This window comes from Terrapene carolina, unplaced genomic scaffold (assembly GCF_002925995.2).
Source record: "Terrapene carolina triunguis isolate 2854851 unplaced genomic scaffold, T_m_triunguis-2.0 Scaffold84, whole genome shotgun sequence".
Classification (NCBI taxonomy): Eukaryota; Metazoa; Chordata; order Testudines; family Emydidae; genus Terrapene; species Terrapene triunguis.
In genome coordinates this window covers 2,028,839-2,044,243 of record NW_020664435.1, presented here as the reverse complement: position 1 = coordinate 2,044,243, position 15,405 = coordinate 2,028,839, and the positions used below count along the sequence as shown (strand labels likewise).

General features: G+C 44.2%; 1 protein-coding gene across 1 annotated transcript in view; it reads right to left on the bottom strand.

The window, feature by feature from the left end:
* Positions 1 to 8,093: 8,093 nt before the first annotated feature.
* The window catches only part of TOPAZ1 (testis and ovary specific PAZ domain containing 1), a 97,767-nt gene continuing 90,455 nt past the window's right edge, over positions 8,094 to 15,405 (bottom strand). Inside the window, 2 exon segments of the mRNA XM_026649401.1 lie at positions 8,094 to 8,313; positions 12,946 to 13,129. Coding sequence (XP_026505186.1) covers positions 8,094 to 8,313; positions 12,946 to 13,129 — 404 coding nt within the window.

The window sequence follows — 15,405 nt, the reverse complement described above, 5'->3', positions numbered from 1 at the left end:
GCTGGGAGGGAAGGACGCGGGCTGCCCTGCCGGGCTTGCTGCAGGGCGCTCCCGTCCGCCACGCCGCTGCCCCCTACAGGGCGGCCGGAGCGGAACAACGGAAAAAAAAAAAAGCGTCCGTGCCATCCTAGGATTGGGTGGAATGCCGCCTCCTACAAGCTGCCGCCCAAAGCACCAGCTTGCTCTGCTGGTGCCTGGAGCCGGCCCTAGTTCTCGGGTCTGGCTTCCATCCCCTCTCCAACTAGCTGTCTGGAGGTGCTTGCCTTCCACGCCTTGCTCATTCACACCTAATTCATTCAACATGCCAGTTGATTAAGGGAGTGTGGGGAGGGGGAATCTTATTCTACTCCTAGCAAAAAGACATTTTTCTTCTACTTTAACTATCCTTAGGAGCTATAACATTATACCAAGGCTTAACATAAAGTTTTCTATACGTTTTTCTACACAGGGATCTGATACGAAGTTCCTATATCAAAGGACTTGATACAAAGTTGTATGAAAATAGCTTAATACAGGGTTATATGAAGAGGCATAATACAAAGGCATATGAAAGTTATGTGAAGATGCTTAATACAGAGATTTATCTACAGGGTTCATTTGGGTGGGGTTCTAGGTGTTGGTGGTTGGGGCTCAGTAGGGAGGGTGTCTGGGGGGGCTCATCGGGGTGGTACAGATGCACGGGAGGTGGGGCTTGTCAGGGTGAGGGTTTGATGGGCCTGCTTAACAGGGGAGCCCCAGCTGCTGCCAAGGGGATCCGTATGCTGGGCCCCCGTTTCCCCTATCCCAGGGATCGGTAACCTTCGGCACGTGGCCCACCAGGGTAAGCCCCCTGGCGGGCCGGGCCAGTTTGTTTACTTGCCGCGTCCACAGGTTCGGCTGATTGCGGCTCCCACTGACTGTGGTTTGCTGCTCCAGGCCAATGGGGGGCTGCGAGAAGCCGCGGCTAGCACATCCCTTGTCCTGCAGCCCCCCATTTGCCTGGAGCCGCGATCGGCCGAACCTGCAGACGCGGCAGGTAAACAAACTGGCCCAGCCCACCAGGGGGCTTACCATGGTGGGCCGCGGGCTGAAGGTTGCTGATCCCTGCCCTATCCCCTTCTCTTCCCCATCCCATGTCCCTTCTCTACCACTCCATCTCCTCCCCATCCCACCTCCTTCCTTCCCCACTGCCTCTGTCCCCCTGCCCTGCCTGCCCCATCCTGGGCACTCACTGTAGTACAAGATGAAGGATGGCTCCCAGCACAAAGAAGGGAGCTCAGCCAGCACTAGGACCCAGAAGGTGGTGTCCAGCTGCAAAGTCCCAGGAGCTGAGCAGCACCTTCTTTTTTCAGCCTGGCTGTGCAGCTCTGCAGTAGAGTAGGTCTGCTCATTCCACCCCCCTCCCCAAGGCCTCACCCCGCCTCTTCTCTGCCTCCTCTCCCCAGGTGAGCATGCTGTGGCTGTGCTCCTCCCCCACCCTCCTGCCGGCAAACAGCTGATCGGCGGCAGGGAGGGGGAGGGCGGGAAGGGAGCAAGCTGTGAGAGGAGGCAGGAGAGGGGGAGCTTGGCTGCCCTACTGCAGCAGGAGCCTCACTGCCAGGAGCACCAAGCTTCTGCTCCCCGCAGGAGAGAGTGGGGGGCGGAGAAGAGTGGGCATGGTAGGGGCCCTCCCTGGAGTGTGGGCCCGGCTCCATGGTAAATTCGCTACTGCCTGAGGTTAGTGGCCAGATGCTAATACAGCCCTTATCCTTATTTTGGGCAAGTTGGTGATCCAATAGAATTTCTCAACATTTCAATAGATTATTGAGCACTTTGCATACACAATAACAACGGTATTTGGGATTCAATGCGAAACATAAAAATAGTTAAATTCAGTAGTAACAGACAATATATGAAGTCCATGACTATTACCTAGGATTGGCAGAATCTGATTTTTATTTTTTGATAATTTTTATGGATATTGATTATTTTTAAACTTTTTTTTAGACTTTTATCAATTTAAATTTTAAGTTGTGGGTCAGGAAATATTTAAAGAGATGTTAAGATTCAAAAAGTTAAAGCTTTAACTGTTAAAACATATCAACATCACATATAAATCTATACAAAGTAAATATGTTTAAATCACTCCAATAATTTCTCAAGCAGCATTTTTCTTACTTTGCTGATCTGTAAATTTCAGTTCAGGGGGTGGGGGGAATGGATCAGTATTCACCTTGCTCTCCCTGTCAGTACTGGGCCCAAGTCAGGGAAGCTAATGATCCAACCAATGGACCAAATGCAGTGATCAATCCTGGTCACTGTCACCTAAGGCACATTGTGCATACACAAAGTAGTAGTAGTTCTTGATGGAAATATTTTTTCATCAGTTTGTGGGTGTGGTGAAATCAATGTTTATAGACATTTACCAATAAGCTTCTCTTTCCAAGCCTACCATTATCGCCTTCCATCTTGTATATCATAATGTTAGCATTTTACAGCTACTTTATGGAAATGTATGATTACACCAGAGGCAAGAGAGTAGAAAATCTGTCCTAGATTTAAACTCTGAAAATCTGAGTTTAAATCACTGCCTCTAGTTATCTAGAATTTCTCATGCTAAATGCATCTAGGACGAGAAAGTGAAATTCCTAAAATGAGAAATCACTCCCATCAAAGAGAAATACGGGAAATGAAAGGCATAATCAATCTAAACTAGGTAGGGATATTCCAAATTCCCTCATTTGGTATAAAAGGAATATCAAAAGGAGTGAAACCAGCATCACCAGTACCATGGTCATTTGAGGGGGTAAAAAACAACAATTATATCCGTGAAATACAATCATACAAGTAATACATTAATACAACAATATATTTTCAGATGGTACATGGCAATCAGAATCAGATCCAGATAATTGTAACAATCCCACAGTAAAAATGGTGTTCACTGTGGTAAAAGTTGTGTACCAGTAGTGTGATATATGGGGAAAGTGGGAGGGAAGCAGAGTTTTTCTTGCAGAGTCTAGGAATCTGTGGTGTTTTCAGGATCCACTTCTTTCTCACAACAAGAAATTAGAAACAGGGCTGATAAGTTACAGGACCCATCCATATTTCAGTGAAGCTTTAAATTAAGTCAGCATCCATTCGTTGTCTCTGTCATGTTCTGCATAAATATTCCTACATGCACTCAGGTGTTTTTGCATCCTAATAAATGCCAATCAATAAGTCATGTAAGTAAATTGGTTGTATAATTATGCAGGTTTGTGTGATGCAGTCAGTAGCATGTGATGTCACCTGATGATTATCACTCTCCTAACAAAGTCAATCGAGATCAAACATTTTCCACTGAAACTGGTTTTTGACATAAAATTAGGTTTTTGATTAAATGAAAAATGTCTCTTCTCAGCAGATAATTTTGAGTTTCTGTCAAAAAATTGAACAACCCCCAAATCCCCAGCCAAACAAAAATTGATTAGGAATATTGCCATTGTGCCTGTGGGGGTGGTTGTTTGGCTGCTTCATGCCGCCATTCTCCTCTATGGCCTAGGTTCACCAGTCAGATGACCTCTCCCATGATACTTTGCAGCCAGCGACTTCCATGATGTACTGCAAGTGCTCAGTACGAAGAGAGAACATGGCACATGATGGGAATTATAGTTCAGCCAGAGAGACCAGCCCATAGAGGAAAATGGAGTATGGAGCCCCCAAACTACAACTCCCAGCATTTGGCAGCATTTCTGAAAGTTTTCAAATATAAGGTTTTGATTTTTTCACCAAAAGTTTGAAATTTTAAGCAGAAAAAACCCATTTCAGGAAACAGGGTTTACAACATGTTGAGTTCATGAGTTCATGTTGCGCGGTCCCTTTTGAGCGGGGCGAGACTCGCTAGCCCCCGCTGACAGCCTCGTTCTAGGTCACTGACCGCCGGGCCCTGTCATGACCGTGGCCTGTCACAACGCCCAGGAGGTGGGGACAGGCGCACGGGAGGACCAGAAAGCTGGTGCAAAGAACAGGTGTGAGCTAGGGAAGGCCTCCAGCATCTTTGGCCCATCCCCAAGCATCAGGTGATGAGATATAAGGAATCTGGTGCACTGTGGATTGGCTTCATCCACTATATCTGGTCACCTAGCTAGTCTGTTCTTTTGGTGCAGAACTAGCAGGAGTTCCTAACCCATGTAGAGAATTCTTAGTAAAGAAGGTCTTTGAGGGATAGTCCAGAAGTGACAGATGCAGGAAAGACAACAAGCACCCCATAAAAATACAGAGGGTTGTGGGATGGAGGCAGTTCTATTTAAAGATGCATTTGTTGTGGCCTTTGGTGCTTTTAGGGTTAGTGAGCTGGTGCCATAGGCAGCAGGGGACAGGTCCAAGCATGCATTAGAAATAACTGATGTAAGGTTTACACAAAGAGCATTTTGTTTGCATTTGAGGTATTTGAAAACAAACAGGAAAAGCAGCCTTGGTGCTGCTAAAAGAACACTTGGATGACTATCATACAATCATGGATGATTAGGGTTGGAAGAGACTTCAGGAGGTCATCTAGTCCAACCCCCAACAGATGACTATCTGTGCCATATGAATGCAGTCAAAGCCTTTCTAGACATATGGAAAGGTGAGCCTGGCCCACTATTTGTATATAGGTATGACAGCTACCTGACCAGATATCAGTTTGCTGCTGTAATGGAGAAGGTATTATTGGCCTTAGTTCTTCATTTTGGTACATTTTCCTTCAGTGTTAGTGCAGTGACATCCACAGCATCAGAGGATTCTGATTCCCAGAAAGTTCAGGCAATAGGGTGCTAGAAACCAAACTGTTACAAGGCTTATGTTTGTCCCTATGGAAGTGTTGCTGGGGTCCCTTCTTTGTGATTGCAGGAGACATCCCAAACAAGCCTGACTCTCCATAATTGCAACACGCTGTAGCGCATTGGGCCCAAAGGAGGGTGGCCAGGTTAGCAAGTTGATCACAGCTAAGCTACAGGGCTGACAACGTCTGCATTCATTAGTTCAGCAAGAGAGATGGGGGAAGGGGCAGGGCACATGAGGGTGAGAGGATTCAGAAATGAGTTGGAGTAGGCTGAGAGAGATAGGTTATATAGTGGGAGCTCTGTAATCCCACTTTGAACCCACTTAAATGCCTGGTACATGAGAGGTGGGGAATGAGGGCAGATGATACTGCAGAGAGGCATTACATTAATAAAACTGCAGCCTGCCACTTAAATCCATCCCTGTGTCTCTCTTCGTATATTTGCATGTCCTGATCACTAACTTATAGTAAGCTTCCACACAACATGTCTCTTTATTCTAGCTGAGAAATTTCAGGTCTGGCCCCTCCTACTTAATAAAAATCTAACCTTTTTAAAGAGAAAAACTTGTAGTCAGAGATGTAACAGATATTCAGAGAAAGGGAAAGTGGGGGTATGTCCTGTGTCCCACCTAATAAACATTTATCACTATACAGAGGCCAAAGTTCATAAACTTTCTTACTGAAGGAGACTGGTTGGGAGTTAATAGAGCTGAATGATCCCTTTTAAGAGAAGAGTATCTGGAATAAGGCACCTCTAGGACAGCTATTGGTTCAAAAGTAATCGGGGTGAAAAAGGCATTCATCTGGAAAGTCTTACCAATAATGTGCCTGACAGATACCCCTTGGCATTTAAACATAGGGGACTAGCCTCAACAACAACCTATGATGGGGAGAAGGGGGAAGCTGAGCTATTGTGCAGAGGCCCCTGTGCTTCTGAAATTTTATGACCATTCAACACTATTTAACTCCCACTGTCTTCAGCCTTTACTCAGCATCTCCCAGGGCTTTCTGAATCTTTGCCTAGAGATATAGGTAGGACACGATCTATTTTATTTTGTATGTAGGAAATAAACTAAACCTTTAATTAGAGCAGATTATCTAAAATTACTTATGCAGCTGAACTAGATTACATTTTAGTTTTATAAACTTGTGAATATAATGTTGAAGCAATTAAAAATTAAAAGGAGGGTAAAATATATGCTATAGGCTCATGAAAGCATAGAGGCCTCTCACATTGAAAACATCAGAACTGCAAATAATCTCTGCATGCCCATATCATTTAAAATATAGGCATGGCCAGGCTAGGCAAGAGGGAAACCAAATAGGCTGCAAGGGAGAGAAGACGACTCACCACACAGTTACATAAGATTCTCCAAAACCATAAAGGAGTTCTGAATAAAAGACTTTTGGGTTTATAGGCTCTGAGATTTGTGTTCCATGTAATTTAAGTAGAACTTTTCTCATAGAAATTTCTCCAATGATGTGCGAGTCTAGCTATGTTTCAATAGACTGGATCAAACAGAACTGTCTAATTCAGGGGTAGGCAAACTTTTTGGCTCGAGGGCCACATCTGGGTATGGAAATTGTATGGCAGACTATGAGTGTTCATGAAATTGGGGGTTGGGGTGTGGGAGGGGGTGAGGGCTCCGGCTGGGGGTGAAGGAGGGTGTTCCAGGCTGGGACCGAAGTGTTTGGAGGCAGGAGGGGAATCAGGGCTGGGGCATGGGAGGGGATCAGGGGTGCAGGCTCCAGGTGGAACTTACCTCCTACGCAGAGGCACAGCCTGGCAGCTCTGCGTGCTGACCTGTCCGCAGGCGCCGCCCCTGTAGCTCCCGGCCAACGAGAGCTGCGAGGGCAGCGCTTGGGGCAGGGTCAGTGCGCAGAGCCCCCTGGTTGCCCCATGCATAGGAGCTGGAGAGGGGACATGCTGCTGCTTCCAGGAGCCGCACGGAGCGGGTCAAGCCCCCGACCCTGCCTGGAGCGCCAGAGTGGGGCAAGCCCTAGACCCCGCTCCCCGGCGGGAGCTCAAGGGCCAGATTAAAACGTCTGGAGGGCCGGATGGGGCCCCTGGGCTATAGTTTGCCCACCCCTGGTCTAATCTCAAATTCAGAAGCTTGATAGGCAGCTAGCAAAAATGGCAGTTTGCATCTTAGAAAAAATGACAAGACAGATAAGAAAGGGATGTGTCATTTCGACTGGATGTCTGGCACTGGTTAGGTAAGTGGCAAGCTGCAAGTTCTCTGCTACTCAATTTTGTTCATTATATTGTTACTTCAGCTTCCCAACTCATTTCTACTTCAGATAGAAGTCTGTGTCCTGTCTGACAAGTAGACTGTGAGCTCTCTGTGATAGGGACTGTTCTATTAATTGTTTGTACAACGCTTATAGGGCTCCTAGTCACTAGCATAATTCAAATAAATAGTGATTGGTGGTTTAAAAATACTCAAAATAGGAAAAAATATGGCTCCTCCAAAAAAGTAACCTAGATATTCTGAAGAACTAAAACACACAAAAATCTATTATGAGAGAAAGAACTGACAGGAAGGGGATTGCAATGCATGACAGTTTGTTAGCAAGAGTCAGGCTAACTGTAACCCTAATAACGCGAGATTTGTAGAAGCGAGGATTGTGTGAGGCGAGTGGGAAAGAACTGTGTGAGAAGTTGTTACGACCTTGTGTAAATAATGTGTAGATAATATGGTAGACTAGAGTCTAAATAAATGAGAATAAGAAGATATCAGGATGACCTATGTATAAACAAAATGCAGCTGTTGCTTATTATTGTCTGTAACAAAAGGTATAAATGTTTGCTGTAATTGTTTACCTGTAGAGAGACCTGCCTAGGAGGGGGAGGCCCTGTGTCCTAGTGCACTCTCTCCCTCTACGCAAATGCTTGAGAAAATGAAGTATCTGACTTTGCTGTACCCAACCAAAGAGTGAGAACTCTGTTATTCTCCGACACTTCTAATTTCTCAGTTGGAAAAAGGAAATAGTTAACTGGAAGCTGTGGAGGATATTCAACCATATTCAGAGCATTTCTGATGCCAGTCACTGGAGAGTAAAGTGATTCTAGTGAGGTAATCTATGCAATGATACTTGCCTCAAGAAAAATGTTATTCTGTTCCTATATTATCATCTCTGAAAATCTACAAACATTCCAAAAACAGTTTAAGATTTGAAACCTTATCTAATACAAATGTTGACTCTTACAATGAATCAATAACAGTCTGAACACAATGGGAACTATCTATTGATTTATTATTTTCAACAATGATTACTTCAACTATTACAAAAAAATAAAATTAAAAAAAAAAAAAAAGGTCTTTACCAACTAATGACTACTGAAAAGCCAGACCTTTCCAGCCCATTTCATATTCTCTTTCAGCCATTTCAGAGCAGAATTATGTTCCAAACTGTAAACCTGTTCCATATTAACATTCATTGTCATGTGCTTAAGAAAAAGCTTTGGATTAGATATACGAGCAGCTTGAATCAGTCTCTCAACTGCTGCTTGATAGTCATCTTTACTCCGCACTTTTTGTTCTTCAGATCTGCAAAAGAGTTTTCACAAGTACAAAAATCATTCATTGATGGTTTTCATTTATTGGCATCAAGATTACTAAAACAGTAAAAAAATCCTGGTGTTCATATTTCCTAATGCAAATATTGTAAACTGCTAGACACTGACAGCTGATTGAAGTTTCTGAACTAAGTTAGCACCTATCAGAAAAAGTAAAAAGTAACACATTTAAAAATACTGGTGCTTTCAGGCATTTAACATCTCAGTGACAAATGAGTCGCAAGCTTCCACAACAGCATACTCCATCAGGAGTTACTAGACTCCGGAGTGGAAGAATTAGAAACAAGCGGTAGAGCATCTTAGGCACTGACCTGGCAAGAACTTGGGCATACCTTTGACTATATTTACGGTACATAAAGTTAAAGGATGTGCTTAAGACCTTTCAGGACAGAGGCCTTATTTATTATTTAAACCTACAAGAGGAGTTACAGTAGTACAGACTTGAATCTGGCTATCTAGTTTGGGTTGTAAAGTTTTACACCACCAACTATAGTTTTTTAAAAAATGATTTGGTATGTCCCATGTCAGTAGCAGATTTTGTTCTACTTCTCAATAAATGGAGTTTCTGCTTAGGGGGCTCCAACAAGCTGGAAACTGGATTGCTCCTTTTCCTTCTGCCTCAGGTAGCACCACCTGTGAGCTGAGAAAAGACTGCCACTTTTTTGTCCTCAGCTAACAACCTGATCTCACTAACCAAGGACTGATCAAGAGTTCTATTATTTATCCAAGACAAACTGCAAAAAACAAACTACAAATACATATAAATAATGTAAGAATTTTAACAGAAAATCGTAGTTATAGAAAAGCGTTTAAGTCTTTAGCTCAATGCCAGAGGCAATAAATTTCTTAAAACATCCTCAGTGAAGGAGGATGAATCCTGGAAATAATCTGGTTGATATGGTTGGTGATTAATGGACAAAGATTGCCAGGGGAGGGCAGGAGGAAGAGCTCAGAAAAAAGTTATTCATTTTCTTGTAACAGTTGTTCTTCAAGACCTGTTGCATATGTCCATTGCATTAGGTGTGGACATGTCCCATGCACTGGTCCAAGAGAGTTTTCTCTAGCAGTACCTGTAGATGTAGCCATGCCTGCACCCTGATATTCATAATACCCTGAGCCACGTTATAAAGATCAGAGTCACCCTGCCCATCCTTCAGTTCCTTCACACTGGACTTTTAGATGATAGACTCTGATACACTGGGGAAGGAAGATGGATCATGCAATGGACATGTGTAACATCTCAAAGACCAACAATTACCCAAGCACTGTCCAATAGAGGTGGGGCTAGGAGTCTTATGGGAAGAGAGATTGCAGAACTGCTTTCCCCACATTCACATCTTCCATTGATGTGGTAGTCATTGCATAACATCTAGAAAAGGTGTAGATGGTAGGTTGCTGTTCTGCATATGTCCACAACAGGCCTAAGCATGAAAACAGATGGACCATTTGATGGACACTTCTTTTTATGTGCTGATGAGAGTGACCTCACCCCTTCCAGTCCAGGTACAGATATACTTGTACATCTCAATGGCAGAGATAGGCTGCTACCACCACCATGTATTTGGTGAAAACATTCAGCGTGGCTGACAGGCCAAATGATAGAACTGCAAACCGGAGGTGGTGTTCTTCTATGAACGTTAGAAATGTCCTGGGTCCAGGGTGGATTGGCACATGGAAATAAGCATCCCTCAACGATCTAGTGAAGGGATAATAGTTGTGAGGGAAACCATATGGAAGAGTACTGAGTAGGCACTTCTTCTGTGCTCTCAAAGAATGTAGAGTCTGCACTTCCTTGCTTTAGTAGACTCATGAGGTGGATCCCTGAAGGGAGACAAGAACTGCAGAGTATATCCTGATGCCACCATGCTTAGCACCTAGTTGTCTGAAGTGATGAACTACCACGCACTTAGGAAACGTGACAAATGAGGGATGACAGAGTTTGGCATAAGGCTTTCATAGGCTACATAATTACCTCATTTATAGGGAAAGCAACCTTCCATGATGTAGCTGGGTGTAAAATGTCTGAGTTTGTGGGGATTTTCCTCTACAACCTTTATTTGTATCCCTACAAATGTAGGGATGTAGCCATCCTTTTTAGGAGCTCTTGGGAGGATTTAAAATCATCTTGTACAAGAAAAGATTACTCCAGTTTTAGGGCCTCCGACAGTGAAATGGACAAGATGTTCAGAAGAGTCGTCTCTGAAGCAGGCAACAGGCAGTGCTGATCCTTGGTGCCTTGCAGAAGCTTGATACCAACATCAAGCTGTCTATCGGTACCACATGCAGAAATGTTCTCCCCCGGGGACATGTGTTTCCATAGTGTGGTGGTTGCCCAGCACCAACTTTGAATGGTCTTTTGGTACCAGGTGAGGAGACTTCTCTGCTTGGGAACCTAGTTCTGTAGTGCAGTGGAGAAAATGATCTAGATGCCAGAGGCATTCCTCACAGTACCCAGTAGGGCCAATGATGGAGTTGGTATGGTACTGGATGCCAGTCGCATCTAGACCAAGCACTCCATTCTCTTGATCTGTTCTTGTCAGGATGACTCCTATGTTGTTACTATTGTTACTATGACGGGGCGATGTTCCCTGAAGGAAGCCCTGGATTCTCTGAAGTGGTAGATGTAGAAACCCACTTCAGACTCTGAGGAATAGTCCGAAGGCCAGGATGGAGCAGTACCAGGTGTTTTCATGGGAGATTGGGACAGTGCTCTATGAGGGATCTGCAGTACCAGAAGCAACAACAGGGACTTCCTAGCTATCAGAGCAGATCAGTTACTGTTTGTCTCAGAGTTAGCATCGAGATTGCTTGAAGTGGTAGAGGACCTGAAGTCACTGATGCTGTAGCAGATCCCAGTAATGTGGATTCCCATGTGCAATAGGCTTGGCAAGGCACTGTCAGTCTGAATAATCAATGAGAGGAGTTCCAAGAGGCTCAGCAGATCCTTCCCAGCTGCATGTGTCTCTGTGGTGGTCAGCGCCAAAATAGACTTTTGCCCAATTGTGAGCAGAAGTGATGGCTCCAGAGTCTTCAACGAGGAAGGAGTTGGCCTTGACGGTCCCAGCACAGCAAGTGGAGTCAACAGCTCTGGTCTGGTCAAGCTGCTACTAGGATTCAGTACTGGGAAGCAGTAGGCCAAAGGGTGCACTCCACCTTTCGTACCGAAGTGGCTTGCCTCTACAGTTGAGAAGTCAAACACTGAGGACTTAAAGGATGTGGAAGTTGTCCGCTTCTTTGGCTTCAGAAGCTGAGGGTGCTCTAAGTGCTTGTGCCCTTCTAGGACTATCCCAGCAAAGGGGATCCCCCTTTGTCTCTATCCCCAGGTAAGACATGGGGAGCACTCCCGGATGGAACTCCCTCTAGTTGACTGAGATGGTACGGATGGCAGATGAAGAGCAGCGTCCATGAGAATGTACCAGAGGTGCTGTTCTCTCTGCTTCTTAGTTCTTGTTTTGAAGCCCCAGCAAACTGTACACCTGTCCCTGATGTGACCCTCACCCAAGCACTTCAGGCAGTGAGAGTGAGGGTTGCTCATGGGCATGTTGTAACACCTGAAGCAGGGTTTGAAGCCAGGGTACCTTGGCATAGGTTCCCTTGGTACTGTGTGGAGCCTGGCATCCACCTACCATGGACAATCAGGAAAAGAAAAAAAACAAAACAAAAAGAGCTCCAAGGACCCCAAAATGAGTTTCACTAACAATATCAACTAACTAAAAATGGCATGTTTGCTGAAGGAACGAACAGACAGCATGCTACGGCCACCAACCATGGACTGTAAGAAGGAACTGAAGGATGGGTGGGAGTGGCTTCGCCCTTTATACCCTTAGCTTGGTGCATGAGTAACACCAGGATACAAAGGTGGCCACCTCTGTGGGTACAATTAGGGAAAATTCTCTGGCACCAGCACACAAAATGTGCACATACCTAGTATAATTGACATACGCAATTACTTGAAAAAGAAACAAAGATTACCTCAAGATTACTGGTCTTGGGAACAAAGTGAAGGTCTAAGTTAGCAAGAGTGGCAGTGGAGTCAGAGACAGAGGGGACAACTTTAGTTTTAACTAAGGAAGCAGAAGAATTGAGGAGAGGATATCATCTGTTTACAAGGGCTCTCCAAAGCTGTAACTAATGAAACATTCCACACAGAGGCGGCCAAGGACAGAGGGTTGGGATATTCTGTAATAGAACAGAAAAGGTGTTTCTTTGAGGAGTGTTAGTATGTTTTCTGATTCAACCATACCTTTCTATATGCTTAACTAGATGACAATATTTTATACAATAACATATCACGCAATCCTATTCTTTTTGATAATATGGTGCATTGTTACTATGTTGGACATGGTGTGGGGTATCTGGTCTCCCTACTTGAATCTGAAATCACTATTTTTGTTTTGTTTTGTTTTTCTAAAGTTCTTGATGTACATATTTACTGCCCTCTGTAACCAGAATAAAAAAAATGTTAATTTTTCTTAAAAAGGATTTTCTTTCTCAAGCACAACAGTGAATTAAATGCATGAGCAAACTTTTTCTCTTCCAGATATTATATCATCATACACTGAGAAACAGACATAAGAAAAGTACTAAAAATTGACCAACTAACCTTTTCAGTACTATCTGAAGTGTCTGATTGGTGGCACCCGGACTCTGAATATTACTAGCATTTGAAACTAGGAATATTTCAATGGCCAGCAACATCTCAATCTCAGACATGTAAGAAGGAATCAGTAAAAGTTTGCGGTATAAATTTCCCTCTAGCGGTGGGTAGCAACCCAATGATAAAGCACCTGACAGTGGAAGCATAAATGCAAAAGTTAGGTTGTTACCATTGAACTACTACCTATTTTGAATGTGTGTGTAGCTTGAGATGTGGGGAAAAGAAAAAAAACCCCTAAGTATCTGAACAGACTTTTTGTCTACAATGATGGCCACCATAGGTGCTGACTCCATGGGTGCTCAGGGCTGGAGCAACCAAGGGGAAAAATTAATGGGTGCTCTGCACCCACTGGCAGCCAAGCTCCCCTGATCCCCCCGCCCCACCTCCTCCTCCTCCCCTGAGTGTGCCGCGTCCCCGCTCCTTCACCTACCTCCCAGCGATTCCCACTGTTTGGCAGCATTAGCACGCTCTGGGAGGGGGAGGAGTGGGAACGTGGCACGCTCAGGGGAGGAGGCGGGGAAGAGGTGGGGCCGGGGCGGGGATTTGGGGAAGGGGTTGGAATGGGGGGGGGTCGAGCACCCACAGGAAAGAGGGGAAGTCGGCATCTATGATGGTCACTGAGGTCTTTACTTTTTCAAGGCACTAAACTTTGAAGAAAGTAATTTCACACAGGAGTTTAGTTCATTTTCTTCCCCAACACAGATTTTTAATGCAAAATCCTGACCCCATTTGCACTTGGTATGCTTACCTATAAATAAATTATGCCTGTGGAATTAATCTGCTTTCCCCCAAAATACCATGGATTCAGCATTTGTCACAGAATTCGCCACATACACAGCATTTTGTTTTGTTTCCCTGCTCTATGCAGATCAATTTGCAGTTGCCTCCAGCTTACTTGCTTCCCCACAAAAAGGATTTAATTGGATTACAGTGCACATTCCCTTCACTTTTTTGTGGAGCTAGGCAAATGGAAGATCAGATTCTCGTGGGGGAATTCTGTGCCACTGCACAACGCAGAATTTTTCAGAAATTAATGTGTTTTGAGCAGATGGGCTGTAGTGCTGCCCCTAGGGGCCACTGGACCCAGCAGAGCCCAGCTCAAACATAGAAAACACTGTGGGGAGGGGGAGAGAATAGAGAATTCCTAGCAGATTCAGTTCCCCATACACCCTGAGGGAAGGAGACAGCAGTGTGCAGGAAACGCCACACAAACTGGGGACTGAGCATCAGGCTGTTTTTCCCTCTGGATCCCTGGGCTTTGGGGTGTGGGTGTCTGGGCTGGGGGGGAATGGCTGGGCTATGTGAGGGAGAGGTGTGGGTGTTTCTGTGTGTATCTGTATTGTTACAGACATACTTGCTGACAGGTAAATTACCAAAATAATTGAAACTGGCATGATTATGTAGTGTTATTTTGACAAATAAAATTTGCAGAATTTTGAAATGTTGTGTGAAGAATTTTTAATTTTTTGGTGCAGAATTTTTTTTTTTGGGGCATAGAATTTCCCCAGGAGTAATCAGAGAGCTAGAGCCTAGATTTCAGCTAGCGAGTGGGGAGAGGCAGAAGGCAGCAGGTTTAAAACAAATAAAAGGAAGTTCTTCTTCACGCAGCGCACTGTCAACTTGTGGAACTCCTTACCTGAGGAGGTTGTGAAGGCTAGGACTATAACAGAGTTTAAAAGAGAACTGGATAAATTCATGGAGGTTAAGTCCATTAATGGCTATTAGCCAGGACGGGTAAGGAATGGTGTCCCTAGCCTCTGTCTGTCAGAGGGTGGAGATGGATGGCAGGAGAGAGATCACTTGATCATTGCCTGTTAGGTCCACTCCCTCTGGGGCACCTGGCATTGGCCACTGTTGGTAGACAGGATACTGGGCTAGATGGACATTTGGTCTGACCCGGTACGGCCTTTCTTATGTTCTTATGTTTATGTATGTTAAACTCCTTGTCATATATTGTTTTTAGTGTCACATTTATGAAAGTTATGGGGGGGGGTCAAAGCTAAAGTTGGGTGCCGAGGCATAATTTTCATGGGTGATAGAAATGAAGAGGGAATATGAGGCATAAGTAAAATGGATGCATCCTTTAAATGTTAATTTTCAGAGCTTTATATTTGTGATATTTTGTATTGAAATAGAATTATTTTATGAAAATATATTTTCAGGGTGTTAGGTAGACTCCATTGATTCACATTTTCAATCTTAACTGTTTTCTATTGAAGTTTTTCTTTACAATAAAATAATGCTCAACAAAGAAGCAGACAGGATTATTTTCTTCTCTCCACCAAAGATGAGGCTGATAGTTCCATGATGTACTCTGCCAGACTGATGTCTTTTAACTCTGTATAGATTGAACTGTATAAACTTCTGATTTTACATATAAACATTCTATATTAGGGAAAAATGTAA